This window comes from Stegastes partitus, unplaced genomic scaffold, assembly GCF_000690725.1.
Source record: "Stegastes partitus isolate 25-593 unplaced genomic scaffold, Stegastes_partitus-1.0.2 Scaffold750, whole genome shotgun sequence".
Classification (NCBI taxonomy): domain Eukaryota; kingdom Metazoa; phylum Chordata; class Actinopteri; family Pomacentridae; genus Stegastes; species Stegastes partitus.
In genome coordinates this window covers 360,709-376,047 of record NW_007578481.1, presented here as the reverse complement: position 1 = coordinate 376,047, position 15,339 = coordinate 360,709, and the positions used below count along the sequence as shown (strand labels likewise).

The 15,339-nt window shown below is 42.1% G+C and overlaps 1 protein-coding gene across 1 annotated transcript in view; it reads left to right on the top strand.

The window, feature by feature from the left end:
- The window catches only part of evi5l (ecotropic viral integration site 5 like), a 38,650-nt gene extending 24,372 nt beyond the window's left edge, over positions 1-14,278 (top strand). Inside the window, exons 9-20 of the mRNA XM_008291583.1 lie at positions 364-461; positions 658-718; positions 804-857; positions 1,396-1,428; positions 2,343-2,483; positions 6,607-6,723; positions 7,233-7,373; positions 7,458-7,634; positions 8,289-8,435; positions 8,841-8,936; positions 9,075-9,170; positions 13,320-14,278. Coding sequence (XP_008289805.1) covers positions 364-461; positions 658-718; positions 804-857; positions 1,396-1,428; positions 2,343-2,483; positions 6,607-6,723; positions 7,233-7,373; positions 7,458-7,634; positions 8,289-8,435; positions 8,841-8,936; positions 9,075-9,170; positions 13,320-13,637 — 1,479 coding nt within the window. The 3' untranslated portion in view covers positions 13,638-14,278. The remainder of the gene's footprint in view (positions 1-363; positions 462-657; positions 719-803; positions 858-1,395; positions 1,429-2,342; positions 2,484-6,606; positions 6,724-7,232; positions 7,374-7,457; positions 7,635-8,288; positions 8,436-8,840; positions 8,937-9,074; positions 9,171-13,319) is intronic.
- Positions 14,279-15,339: the final 1,061 nt, after the last annotated feature.

The window sequence follows — 15,339 nt, the reverse complement described above, 5'->3', positions numbered from 1 at the left end:
CTGCCCCTTTTTGACATTAAATTGTGGAGACAGATGTGTCCGTTTTCACACATGCAGTAATTCTTATTCAAAATAAATGCATCTGTGAACTTTATTTCTGTAGCCTGATGTGCAGACAACATATTATGGTAGTAAATTATTGGTTTGAGTGACATTTTGCAAGTTTTTAATTAGATTTTAAACAAAAAATGTGGTTCATTGTCTTTGATCGCGGTTGTGAATATATAGCCGGTTTGCCCACAAGGCATCTGTAGATCCTCAGCTGCTCGTCTTCGCTCATCTCAAAAACTGTCTGCCTGTTTCTTCATAAATAACAAATGAGCATCTTTGTCTCATGTGTGTGTTTCCCTCTGGGCCTTGCAGCATTTCCAGAAGGTGATCCCCCACCAGTTTGACAGCTGTCCGGACAAGCTGATCCTCAGGGCCTACCAGGTCAAATACAACCCCAAGAGGATGAAGAAGTAAGAGAACACTCATTAGAGACTGCAGTCAATGTCCCCCAGAAGGATTTTTTGTTTCTGTCTTAGCAAATCTGAGGTTTCTGCGCCGACATCCGGTGTTGTGTAACGTGTGTTTGTTTTAAGTGCTGCATTAAGTGGGAAGAAGCACTTTACTGTTTTATCCTCCTCTGACGGAAATGGATTTTTTTTTTTCCAGACTGGAGAAAGAATACACCACAATCAAGAACAAAGAAATGGAGGAACAGATTGAGATTAAGGTGTGTGTGGGTTTTACATATCTGTGCCTGGGTTTAAAATTTTCAAACGAAAAGGCCAAATAATCGTCCCCGTCTCTATTTTCAGAGGTTACGCACAGAAAACAGGCTGCTGAAGCAGAGGATCGAGACGCTGGAGAAGGTGAGCGACGGCTTTTGACTCCTTTTATCTAAATGCTAATACAAATCAGCAGCATCACTGAGACTAAACAGCCAGGTTACGACTCTTGACGTACAAAATAGACCCGAGAAGCTCCAGTTAAACGCCGTGGTGACCATTTAAATTCATGAGCTCATTTTTTTTTTGTAGTCTCCCCGAGGAGCTTGTTCTTGTATCCCTGCGTCTGTGGATGATTGGTGCAGTTAGAGAGCAACTTGTTTGTCCTTTCTGCTCACTGAGAGAGAGACTGTAGCTTTTAATCTTCTCCTCTTCCAGTGAAATACTTTTTACTCTGAGTGATCTCACTGCTGCCTCTTTGTTCCTCCACGCTTCTCGACATTCGCTTCAAATGATTGGTTCCTCAACCTGTGATTCCATTTCTTTTCTTTCTCTCTTTCTTTCTCTCTTTTCCCTTGAATTTCCTCCTGGGTTTTTCTGGTGGTTTCTCCTCCCTGGTGTCCCACTCTGTTCCACTCTCTTCATCACTTTGTTTTTCCTCCTCTCCTCGGTGGCGCTGTAGGAGAGTGCTGCTCTGGCAGACAGACTGATACAGGTAGAGTACTGTCAACCACTTTCCCCTCGCTGTCCTCTAACCTCCCTCCACTGCTCTCCTGCACTGCTTCTGTCCCTCTTCTGAACAATAACCAGACAAAAGTGCATGAATGTCGTATATCTGTTCTGTCCACAAGACCCCCGTAACCCCTGAATGCATGTAGTGTTCGTCCATGATATTAAAAACAAAACAATATGAGGTTGTATAAATCCCTGCATGTGGCATGTTAAAGTTTCATTTTACTACTATTATTATTACACTTTTTTGTTACAACGACATTAATAAAATGTCCGACACATAGTTTGACATTTTGGGAAATGCGCTTATTTGCTTTCTTGCCATAAATGAGAAAAGAAGATATGAAGCTACGACCAGAAGGTGGTTTACATAGATGAACATAAGCACTGGAAACTAAGGAAACAGCTATAGTCTGTTCAAATCAGCCTAATGGTACATCTAAGACTCTCTAATCAGCATATTTTGTTTGCACAAGAGTGTAAAAATGAAATTTTCTGGGAGGGAAATTTAGTTTGTAGCCTAAAAACACTCGTCATTTGTGCATTTCAGAGGCTATAACGTGTCTATTAGTGAGCTTTAACAGTGCTGGCAGGCATTTAGTTACCTTCAGACGGAGCCAAGCGACCCACATTTTTTGTGCTATTTAAGCTACAGATTGATCCTCTCGGCTGGCTCTCTGCAAGCATCTAAGCATCTTTCCCAAAATTTAGAAAATGCTCCTTTAAAGGCTTAAAAAAAAAAAAAAAACGTGTAACCAAATTCCTCTTCACTTTAAGAATGTTGCATTCCCAATATTGACCAGAGTTACCTTGTTTTCCCTGCATAGTTTGAATTTTGAAGTTGAAAGCTCTCCAGCCGATCTTGACCTCCGGTCCTGCTCTGGCCTTGCTTTTCAGGGTCAGGTGACGAGGGCGCAGGAGGCCGAGGAGAACTACGTGATCAAGCGGGAGCTGGCGGTGGTGAGGCAGCAGTGCAACACGGCCAGCGAGAGCCTGGAGAAAGCCCAGGACACCATCAGAGAGCTGCAGCAGCAGAAGGTAAATGAACGAAAGCTTCATGTTTCCTGCTGAGTTCAACCTACAGACTCTTCACAAGAAGTCTACTTCCTCAAATGTTGAACCGTTTCTTTTATTATACCCGTTTATAGACGCAAACCGCAGCAGTTGTGACCTTTCTTGAAGTTGTCAAATCCGCTTAGGGCCTGAGGTCGATCTCGGGGCAAAAAAATTGGGAAATGATTTTTGCCACATCACTGTTTGTTCAGAGTTCAATGGAAGCGCAAAGTGTAGGACGTGTTTCACAACTTAATGAAAGAAAAATGAGCTTGCGAGGAAATTCTTAACGTACAGATTCCATCAAAGTTTATTTTAGAGTTTGCACCCTTTGACCTCTAGTGTGAGGGTGTTAAAAATTCATATTCATCAGGCGGAAACACAACCACGGATCATTTAAGTCCGTTTAAATCAAGTCAGTAGATGATAACCAAGTTGATAAAGACATAAAACTGCACAAACAAATAAAATAATTCCAAAATGTAAAGTTTTTCCATTAAAAACATCACAGATCATTAGATTTCTGTGTCAACATGGTGACTCCATCTATAATGTACAACACGAAAATAGAAATTTAAGCTGCTCTGTCTGAACTGCATGTCGGATGTTTTGGCAACTCCCTCCAACTTCACACCTGATTTTTTATTTATATTGTAAATTTTATAGTGATATATTTAAGTTCCCTGGTCGTTGAGCTTCTTCTAAGCCGTGCCTCCTTAACATGGCTCGTCACTCACACTTACAAAAGTCCAAATCATAACTCTCTAGTCACTGATTCTGCTGCCTTTATTTGGCTGATTTACTCTCACTTTAAAGAAAATAACAAAACATTTCTAATTCAAACGCCAGCTCAAAGACTGTTCTGTTCTACACGTCTCACTACTTTCTTCTGTCACAACTTATCACTAATTGAAAAAAAAGTCAAACAACAAAAATTGTTCATAATATTAATTTGAGACCAATAAATAAATCAATCAATCAATTAGCAAACTGAGAGATTATATATAAAACATTTCCTGTGGTGTTTTCTTGTAAATGAAGACTCTACTCACTGCTCATATTCTGTTACTTACTAAATGCCTTGTTTGTATCCTTGAGGTTTGACCAATGTGTTAAATTTCATTTCAAACATTAGCATGTTTTTCTTTGAAGCCTGAACCCACATCAAGTAGGAACATCTTGTCACTTCCGTGTGCACAAAAACCACCAAGACAGCAACTCGCACGCAAAATACGGCTACGAAAGGTTAAAAATTCCTCATCCTGTCTTTAAATGTTTGCCGTTATCTCTGTTAATGTATTGAGATGTGCACGTTGTCACTGATGATCACCCACCACGCTGCTTCGATTGCATTTTCTGAGCTCCCTCCACATTAGTCAAGCTTCCACTTTGTCATATTCAAACACACCCTCATCAGGAACTACACGCCCTGGGTGGGAGCGCTAAACCGTGCAGCCTTAGCGGGATGGGTTGCTCACACAGAGAAAGTCAGGGAAAACCCGGGTTTGTGTAATTATTTGCCGAAGGCACCAGTTTGTCACAGTCACAACAGAAATGTGCGCTGATTTTTTTTGTTTCCTGCAGTTTTTCTTTGAGCTCCTTTTGATAACAAAGAAGCGACTCACACGGTCGTGTTTCCACATGAAGCTGAGAGGATATGAGTGATTCACTCATGAACCGACCCTGCAGAGCTCAGCACCCGAGACTGATGCGCTGGACTCTGTTAGCGTTTCCACAGTTTAGTTTTGGATGCAACACACTGACTTTAAAGTGAAGCCGTTATTAGATTACAGTGCTTATTCTCCCATAAATTGCTGGATGTTTACATCTGTAACAGGCTCTAAGGAGTCTACAGTTTTCAACAAACAATGATGTAAGCAGCCTCACTGCTAAAGCAATTTACTCTCATAATCACAATATCGTTTAAATCCAGTTTTCTGGAGTAGAAACAAATAACATGCAGCTTTTACTGCTGTCTGAATATAAACAGCACTGCATTCAGCCTGAGGACGACAAAGTCAAAGCTTTGCAATACCACATTTTTTCAAGTATCCAATTTTTCCTCTTTGCAGAGTTTGTGAGACACAGCTAATCTGAATTGATATTCTATTATTGTATTATTTTAAAAAGTTTGATCAACTTTGTTTGATGTTTATGTGAAATCATCTGCCTTATGGGGACTTTTTAATTCAAGTTTTCTTTATTAATTTTGCACAGAATCAAACAGAGTCACAGGCAGTATTATTGACATAATAAACAGCAGTTCCATCATGAAACAATAAGCTAACAAAGCTCCCAAACCCACTCTATACTATTTAGGGGGACTTTTAAATGATTTATTATTTTAGTATTGCTGGTTTCATAAAAAATTGTCCATTTACAACAACAACAAATAGATCTGAAGATTTGAAGCACTTCTGAATTACTGCAGTTCACATTAAAACACTGTATTTGTACTTTTTGCTACGTTTAGAGCTACAAATTAGTTCACAAGCTTAGATTTTACATTCAAAACAGTTAAAAAAATGTGTCAGATGTGATCCACTATTATACATAATATTTGCCAATAGAATATTATGTGTTTAATTGCGCTATCTTAACTATGATGTAGTGAATCGTGTAACACTCTCAAAGCAGTGGTTGCTCATTGAAAAGTTTTATTTCTGGTAATTAAAGTAGAATTTGTTCATAATACTTAACATTCCAGTGCAGGGTTTCTACTTGAAGTATTTTTACATGTAGTATTTCTACTTTTAATCAAGTGAAGGATATGGAAACTGTTCACTGTTAGATTCTGAAATATTCTGACATGCCTAGACTGAATAATCCTCAGTGTCCTTATATGATTTCCTGCTATATATGAGAGCAGCGTATTCAGAAATATAGCGCCACGTTGTGTTTGTGATAAGCACGCAGGCTGTCGGTTTTAGATGGACCTTTCACTAGCATAGACAAAAACAGCCTCGTGGTCTTTGCTCGTGCTGCTAAACACTGATTTAAAGTAAAAATGCACAAGCTCGCCTCAGCAACTCACGATCATGTGCGAGAAGACGGCGTGACAGACGTGCGCCAAGCTAATTATTGACTAAATTGACAACCAAAAGTTACTTGAACCGCCACTGATTTCGTGACAAGTGATTTTATTTGAGCTCAAATTGCCGGCAGCCATCACCCACCAGGGTTCACACACCTCCAGACACTCGCAGTTTCTCTTTGATAACAAAGGCCGGGAGGCTCGATATGACAAATCGAAAATCTTGCACTCACGCTATGTGCTCGCCCAATTTCGAGCTTTTTTTTTTTTTTTTTTCAGTATTTAGCCTGATAGGAAAATACATTTCCAGTCAGCTCTCTGTCTCTCCGCTGCTCTCGAACGCATCACTTTGTAGTTTCACCTTGATGTGGTGACATGAAAACCTACAGTAGCTTCCTAATTTGTGACATAACTCTGACTCAAAAGTGCTGCTCGATTCAGATTTTGGTGATCAGCTATTTTGAAGTTTGAAGGTTATTTGGACCCAGATGTTTACCGAGGACACAACAGGAGAATTTATTACGTTTTTCAAGGCCTTGGATGAAGTTTTTATGTTGCTGTCGAGATCGGCTGCAAGTCATCATAAAGCAGTGATCGATTTGTCTGAGAAATGAGGAAGAATGCAGTAACTTTGTGGCTGCAGCCAGGAATCAACTGTATCCCTGAATGTGGCTTAATAACAACTGTATCTCTCAGGGGGGGAAAAAGGCAGAGACATACAATGATTGAAGACTGCAGGATAGTATGGGTTCACTCAGTGTCTTCTTTTCTCAGCAGAAAACAGAAAGAGAAAGGGATTAAAAACGGCAGCTTGTGGCAGAATTCACACCCACAGACACACTGTGGTAATCTGAACTGAGCTCAACTGCTAACCATGACAAACTCCATCCATGCAGCTCGTCTGCAACTGACAAGAAAATGGAAACTTACCCAGACAAGCTGAGCAGCAGCTTTCTCAGTTTAGAGTCTGTACAGCAACACATATTTAAGAAAGCGGCTCGAGAAAACGATTCAAGCCGGCACAAAGCACCGCCGATGTGGTCCACAGTGTAACACTGCGATGTTTGTTTTCAGTACACGGAGCAGTTTGTGAGCAACCTGCAGACCCAGCTGGAGCAGTCGAGGCTGCGCGAGGCCGAGTTGCTCGGAGCGCTGAAGGAAATGCAAGACAAAGTGTTAGACCTGGAGAAGGTGAGCTACAGCAGCTGACTGCGTGGGAGAGAACAGAGTGATCAGCTTCTGTGAATGTGTTTGATGTTACAGTTTAGTTTACTGTAAGATAATATCTCAGTGAATGACAGGAACACATGCTTGAGTGTTCAGGCTTTTGATTTTCCTTTGAGAGGTGTTGAGACACAACAGCTCCTCATGATAATGACTTAACTGTATTAGATCTTTTCCAGTTTTCAATATTACATTTGTAACCACGCAAGCAGCTGTTTGTCCGTTAGTGAGAACTTTGGTCCAGACTGAAATGACTCCACAGCAGCTGGATGGATAAAATACCTGCGAAATTAATGACATTCACACTAAGATGACTGAAGACAGCAACATGTGGCAGTAATGCTGGTTGTTTTCTCACGAGCAAAGTGTCACTCACCAAAATGCATCGTGTGCATCACCGAGGTTTAACCACAGTTGTCTTCCTTGTGAACTTGTTCGCCGACATCTTGCTGAACCTGAAATGTTCGTCCATCCAGAGGAGCAGCTGCCTGCCGGATGAGAACAACGTGGCGGCCCTGCAGGAGGAGGTGAAGCAGATGAAGCTGAGGGAGCTGGAGACACTGCGCTCCTTCAGAGAGATGCAGGACACCGTCACTGAGCTGAACCAGCGCTGGCAGGTACAACACACAAACCGTTTTGGTGTAAAGTATCCATGTGTGTGTGTGCACGGAGTTATACCCGCTCACGCTTTGTCCCCACAGCATCACATGTCCCGCGGCAGCAGCACCGGCGGCGGCGGCGGACACTGGAAGGAATCCCCGAAGAAGAACGCCATGAACGAGCTGCAGGACAAACTGATGACAGTGAGACTGAGGGAGGCTCAGGGTCAGGCTGAGCTCCGAGAGGTCAAACTCAAAGCCCTGCAGCTGGAGAGCCAGGTCAGCGTTACTGTCAGCCAATGAGAGAGGGCATTCCCTTTCTTTATATACACGAGTATAAGGCGCAAAAAAAAAAGTTCGATCTGCTGCAAGCATTTGGTATGAATGGTGACATGAAAATGAACAAAGGTAGATGGGTCATGTGGCGTCAGGATACTGTAGGAAACAATACAACATATGACTTGTAGGGATTTGTTTTTCCCTTAAACTTAAACGATTAGCCGAATATGGAACCGATTACCTGAAAAAAGTGTTTTCTTAGTATACTGCCTTTAATTCTTGTCCCATTCATAACACCTAAGAAAGTACAACAAAACACTACCTTCTTTCATTTACAGTTTTCCCTTTTAATACATAAGCATTGTCCTCAACGAATAATAAAGATGTAATGACAACATAAACAAAATAGTCAGTTGGTTCTTAAGCTAAAGGGTCACTTCATAAATGTGCAGAGTTTTTACTCCTTTTCACATCCCTGTTAGTTTAGTAACTTGGCCGTTGGTCAGATGGTTTTCAGCTTAAGTTTTAGTAAACTGTGATTGTCAGGCATTTATTTTCACACGTGTAAAGATTCCTTTCATAATGATTAATTCATTATTTACAGTAGTTGGCGCCCTATTCTCATCGTCTCCTGTTTGACTTCCTCCATTGTAGAACCAGATCCACAGCAAACTGATCGGTCGCCACGAGCAGGAACGATCCGCCCTGCAGGACCGGCTACAGATGGTGGCCAATCAGAACAAAGCTCTGCAGGCCCAGCTCAACGAGATGAAAAGGAAGCAGGCCGAGTTCGACTGCAAGGTCTGAACGGAGGGCAGAGGGACTAGGAATGAGTTTGCAGGAGGGGAGAGAATTAACTAAGAGCGAGGCTAAATGGTATCAGAACACATAGTAACGAGACACTGAATGGATGAAGACATTAATGAAGAGCATGAAACCACAGAGAAGGGAGACCAGATAGATTCTGTAGAGCTGAAACAGATAGCGGATGGGGAAATTGGCAGTCTGGTTATAAATTCTGGAATTCATATCCTGAGAAGATTCGCAGATGCAATGAAGGAAAAGGCCAGAGCAGGATGTTGATGATGGGACAGTTATCCACGATCTGCAGCCACAGCAGCAGGCAGCCATTAACCAGAAAATGTCATCTTCTGTCTTTGTCTCTCTGTTGACCCACTTTCTTTCTCCCCCATGTAATACACACAGAGTAAGGAGGAGGTGATGGCAGTGCGGCTGAGGGAAGCCGACAGTATGGCTGCCATGGCTGAACTCAGGCAGAAGATCGCTGAGCTGGAGATACAGGTTCGTCTGCCTGGATGTGACTTTGTTTGTAGTTGTGCATACATCGACAATTTACATTTAGAGTCACTGATTCGAGCAGTTTAACAATATTTTACCAATTAAAAGGACTGTGACCTTCAGCTGTGGGTGTTTTTTCAGAAGGAGGAAGGGCTGATCCAGGGCCAGCTGAACCACTCAGACTCCAGACAATACATCAACCAGCTGCGGGACCAGATCACTGAGCTCAAGAACGAGGTACTACTCAATTCAGAAGTACAGAGTTTCATAACCAGTGTGTCACAAGTAGCATTTTCAACATGGATGAAGTACATGAAGTAGTACTGTTTGGGAGCAGTTAACACCATGGTAACAACACATGCCGTCCTCACTGTGTCCCTTACTGACCCTGAGCATGAAAATATTATCTGTTTCCAGTGAACTTCTTACTGCTTCTCAGAGAGCTCAGAGGTAATTAGTTAATCCGCAGAAAATTAATTTCGGTATCAGAGAATTTGCTGCTTCCTTTGTTTTATATCTTTGTAGTCTCGGCTAGACACCCTACTGTGTTGTAGATAATGGTCTGACTGCACCACATGATCCTTTTGCTCTATGTGGATAATTCACTGCACAACTTCCTTACTGCACAAGCCAAATCCTCTGCCAAGCTTAACATTTTTAGCGTGGTGGGTTGCTAGCTTTGGAGGTTGCTGTTGTTGTTTCCTGTTGTGAAGAAAACGGTAACCCACAGGTAGGGAAGGGCCAGCTGAATTACTCACAGGTAGCGGATGGAAAGACAACTTGAAATGATCGCTGGCTTGTATCCGCATCCTACATCCGGTGAGTCAGACTAATAGCTTTGTTAGCCGGCTCTATAACGTTGCCGGTTGTTGAGACATCACATCGTGCTTCTGAGCATTTTTCGGCAACGTTTTGATATTTAAAAGTACAAATAGTTAAGAAAAAAAATTCCCAATGACGTCAAATAATTACTGCCTACTCCAGCTTTAAAAGACACCAGACCGATTTGAGTGCTGTCCTCTATTTGAAACCTGTCTTGCAGAGATTCAGGGATATTTGCTCTATAAAACATCTTGTGTAATCTGACCCAGAGACAGTTATAACTGAGTTTTCTCTGTATAGAACCAAATCACAAGTCATCTGAGAGCACTTCACGTAGTAAGCTCAGCTCCTTTAAATATTATACAGAGAAACCCACTGATTCCCTTCGATCGAGAGAAAATAAAATCTGCTTTAACATTTGGAAACCTCCAGCAGCACTAGACTCAGAGATGGTGGCCTTCTGTCTCGACCACATGATGACAAATCGTGTCTAGCACCTGTTTTTCAGTCACATTTCATGATCTGTTAGGGTTTCAAGAATGTAGATGACAAACGCACAGCTAGTCGCTCTTTTCGGCATAAGTGAAACTTGGTAAATGGAGTATGTGTGTACTGTATATACGCACACAGATATGCTGCAGCTTTGCTTAACCACCACCACCGAAAAATCTTGTCATCTACGTGCAGCCTACAGACACCACTTCCACCCCAACACACACTCACACACACACTCTCTCTCACACACACACACACACACACACACACACAGCTGTTTGAGTGTCTTTCTTGTAACAGGAGACCACTGCTCTCCCCCAACAGCTGCGTTCTCACCAGTTGATTCATTGTGAACTTTAATCCTGAAAGAGGACTGAGGTTCACACAGATAGGTGTGTGACGTTCACAAAGGTTTTTTTTTTCTCCTTGTCTTCTTGTTAAACCCACAGCTCTGTAGCTTTTATGCACAGTTAACTCACTCTGTTGAAAAATGAAGCACCAGTATAGCTAATTTACATGTTTTGCTTTTACTTGCAGGCTGCTTTGCGGTTTTGAGAAAATTCAATGACGTCTTGGGTTTATGGAGATAATTTCCTGCCCTGATTGGTCTCAAAGTTCTCGCTCAGTTCTGAGTTTGTTCATTCAGAGAGTGGCAGTGCGTGACAAGGAGGGAGTGTGTTCAAAGTTAAGAGGCGTGATGAGACCGCCCTGCCCTTTACCGCTCCTCTGCATGGCTTTTTTTCTATTTCTAATCAAAGCAGTGGTTTTATAAATGAGACTGAAACTTGCGTGAGTACAGATGAGGAAGCAATGAGCCATTTTGAAAAATCTCAGTGTAGAGCTCCAAGCCATCTTCTTGCAATTGAGTCACATTGATGCTGCTGATACATGATGGCACATTTTATACATGCAGCTGAATTCATCAAATATGTGTACACAATTATATACATTTATTTGACAAGCGTTTTGGGGTTTCTACAAAGACATAATGCTTTGGAATATAAATCTTTGTATTATATTAATATTAACTAACCTGCTTTACTGAAAAATACAAAATATTAGAAAATGACCCAAAAAACATGGCTCCTTTTTCTTTCTTTTTTTTTGCTGTAGCTTAGCAGGCTGTCACAGTCAAAACATTTCCACTGGTTAACCACTGGTTTCCCCTTCCCCTGCGCCCTGCAACTTGCCTAAGAGTTTGATTGGGGGAAAACAAAAACCTCTGAGATTTGTTGTGAGTCACTGTGGTACGTGCAGGATTAGCATATAGCTCCTCTGTCAGGCAAGAGAGACTGCTGCACAGCTGGACAGCCGCAATAAACCACAAGCGCTTGTTTTTTTTCTCTTTAAATTTGTTCATTTATGTAGAATTTTGATCTTGTACACAGTTAAAATCAGAGCACCCCTCCCTGACTCGACTGCCAGGTGGGTGCTCTGATTTTGCTGTAAACATCCCACGGCCCTATTTACGCAACCCATGAATGGTAAAACAGACATGTCAGTGGGTTTCACAGGGTTTTTTTCACACCCAACAAATGGTTCAAAAAATTCCCAGTACCTGACATTTAGTGCTCGTCAAACCGATTTAACACGATTCACAGACCAGTAAACCTCACCCAATGACACAGTTCAAGGTGTACTTAACCGCTTTTTTTCCCGCAAAATCTGTTTGCCCTTCAGTTTTAATTCTAAAGCTGACAGCTTTCAGTCACTTGTTTGGAAAGAAGCGCTAAACTTTTGAGATGACAAGCACATGCTGTCTATTGCATTGATGTACTCATGTACGGTACTATTGAACTGATTTATTCAAAATAATGTCAATTAATTGTAAATGTCAAATAAGTATTTACCCACTTTGAGGTGGCTCACATGTTTCAACACAGCCGATTGCTGCTAGAAGTCACACAGTTGAGACCATCTGAGTGCAGTGGATGTGTTTCAAGTGACTGTATTATAAAGACTGGGGAAGTCCTGGCTATAACTGCACAATTGAGACCAAACAATACTTAATGCAACTCTGTGAAAAGGTTATCAAAAAGCACAAGTCAGGGAAAATTTCCCAGTCACTGAATATCTGTTGGAATACAGGTAAATCCATCATTAAGAAATGGAAGGAATATGAAGCATGCATAAATCTGCCTAGAGCAGGCCGTTCTCAAAAACTGAGTAACTCTGCAAGGAAGAGACTAGTGTGGAGGCCAGCAAGACAGTCCTCTAAAAGAGTTACAAGCTTCTGCATCTCAGATAGGAGAGACTGCATACAACAACTGTTGCTTAAAAAGAAAACCCCTGTTGAAATGTGTTCATATTAGATCTAGACTAGAGTTCACCAGGAGGCATGTGGGAGACTCTGAAGTCAACTAGAAGAAGGTTCTCTGGTCTAATGAGAAAAAAAAATAGCTTTTTACCCATCACATGAGATGCTACGCACAAGATGCGCCATCCCCACCATGAAGCACGGTGGTGGCATTATCATGATGCTTTTTGGCAGCCCTGGGAGGCTTGTAGAGGTAGAGGGTGAAATTAATCCAGCAGAGTGTAGGGAAATCCTGGAGGACAACCTCATTCAGTCTGCAAGAGAACTGAAACTTTGGAGAAGATTTGTTTTCTAGCAAGACGATAACACAAAGCATATAAACTTTAAAGACAATGAATGTTGTGGAGTGGCCAAGTCAGAGGCCAGACCTCAATCCTGTTGAGAATTCGTGGCTGAACTTGAACTGGGTTGTTCACTTGTGGTCCGTTAAAACACAATACACAACATCACTTATAGTTTCTCACCTTTTATATTTTACCTCATGAACAATTTTTGTATCTTGTTATTTTATGACAAGCAACCGAAAGTAAACAGGAAGCAGATGGACACTACATTTATTTTTGGAGTCAGTTTCAGATACACTGTTTGGTTGCCGGAAGTGCCAAAGACATGGTTGTTTGGTGTTTACGTTGGGATTTACTGACAAGATAACTACACAATCATGTCAGGCTTTAAAATCCTGACTCTGTAAGTACAGCTGAACTACAGACAACCTCACTGAAGTAAAACCCTCCTTCTTCTTCTGTACTCAGATCAGGCTGCTGCGAGGGCATAGGGCGGCCCCCAGCTCCAGGGTCACCAGTGGTGGAGGAAGTACCAACTACCAGGATCTGTGCCTGGCCAGCCCTGCCTCCGCTGAGGGCGACTACCTCAGCTCAGATGAGGACCTCCTCCCCAGCCCACTGCCCGCCACCGCCCTCTACCCCACCCTGTCCGGCCCGTGTCACCCGTCCGCCCGCCTCGACAGCGAAGGCAGCACGGACAGCGAGGCGGAGGAGCGAGTTCAGACGCATCCGGACCCACAGCAGCTATATGGCAGCATGGTGTGTGCCGAGGCGCTGGATAACTGAGACCTGGAGGAGGGTGCAGTGATTTCTTTGGATTTCTTTGACCTATAGAGACACTGGAGCTCTGCAGGACAAACTGCTACAATAAACTGGGATTGTACTGTCCATCCCAGTCCTCCTCCTCCTCCTCCTCATCCTCCTCCTCCTCCTCAGCTTTTCCGGTGTTTACCTTTTACTTGATGCAGACATAGTGGCATTGATTGGACCTCTTCTGATCATCACTACCTGTTGTCTCTGCTCCCGTTACCGTCTCCTACCACCTTGTTGCCCACAGTGTCCGATCCTGTGTTCCCCCGACAGAGAGGTAATGTAAAGCCTCTCTCCTTGTTCCCAACGTGTAATTGCGCCAGAAACTGTCCGTCGAAACGCATATCCATCCAAACACGACACACACACACGACATGCATACACACAAAACACACTGAAAAACTGGACCAGCGCGACCGCTGCTGCTCGAGATCTACCACTGGACCTGAATCTGTGACTGTGGCGAGGAGTGAACGATGGGTAGACAGACAGGAAAATAACTCCGCCCTCTCCCTGTAAACTGAATAATAGACACTTGACACACTGTATACTCTGTCTGCCCTTATATTACTCTCCTTCCTGATTGGTTCAGAATTAAATCCGTTGTAATCCCCTTCCCCCTTTTTACGCCTCTCATAAGGAAGCCTCACATCCATCTTCACTGCCTTCAGGAAAAGAGAAAAAAAAAAAACACAACTTCTGTCAGCCATCTGTTCACCTCTGTGTAGACCAAGAACATTTAAATGAGCGTGACAAGAACACACACACATCAGTATCAAACTGGTAGGGACATCACAAGATGGCATTCATAGGTGACTCATTAACATACTAAATATTTGTGTTGTGTGCGGCTTGCAGAAGACAAGAGGGGCAAGCAAGTTCATGTGACTTCACAATAACCCACAAAAAAAAGGAAGGAAGAAACTCATTGTTGCCAAATCTTTTGTTTCGTTTTTTTTTTTTTTTTTAATTATTATTTATGTGTTGTAATTTATTTTGATATTTTTTAATTTTTTTATATATCTATATGAAACTGTAGGAGTGTAGAGATACCGACAGAGGCCAAACTTTCTGCACCGTCCTTTGTGCCAACTTGTCATCTGTCATGAGTTTACTGTGACACTGAGTGTTTCAGAGACAGAAAACGTGCTGCTATGATTTTGGATTTATTCCTTCCATTTTGTTCTTGCTGTTATTTTTATTTTATTTTTTTTGTTTTTTTTTTTTTTTTTTCATCTTTGTCCAAACTTACGCTAACTCTGCTATAGATTACATTGACAGCTACTGTGCAGAGCAATCACATCTAAAAACAAACTGAACAGTTTAACTTCCTCTGTGGAACTTCTCAACTTGGACCAATGATGGGAACAGTTTCCTTCAAAAACAAACACTAGTATGTGTGACCTAAAGGAACAGTTTTGACATTTTGGCAAATGACTTTATTTGCTGTCGAGATTGTGACGAGAAGATTGATACCACTCCAGTGTCTCTATGAAGCCTTTAGCTTGCATTCCTGTGCTGCTTTATCGCCTATTTTACTGTGAATGGGACCATAATTTACTAGATGAACACCTCGTTGTGCGAAAGAAGACTTGAAAGCAGCAATTGAGACCATAAACACATGAGGAAAATGGTTACTGAGGTAACAAATTAAGTGAGAAGTAGGATTATTTTCTCA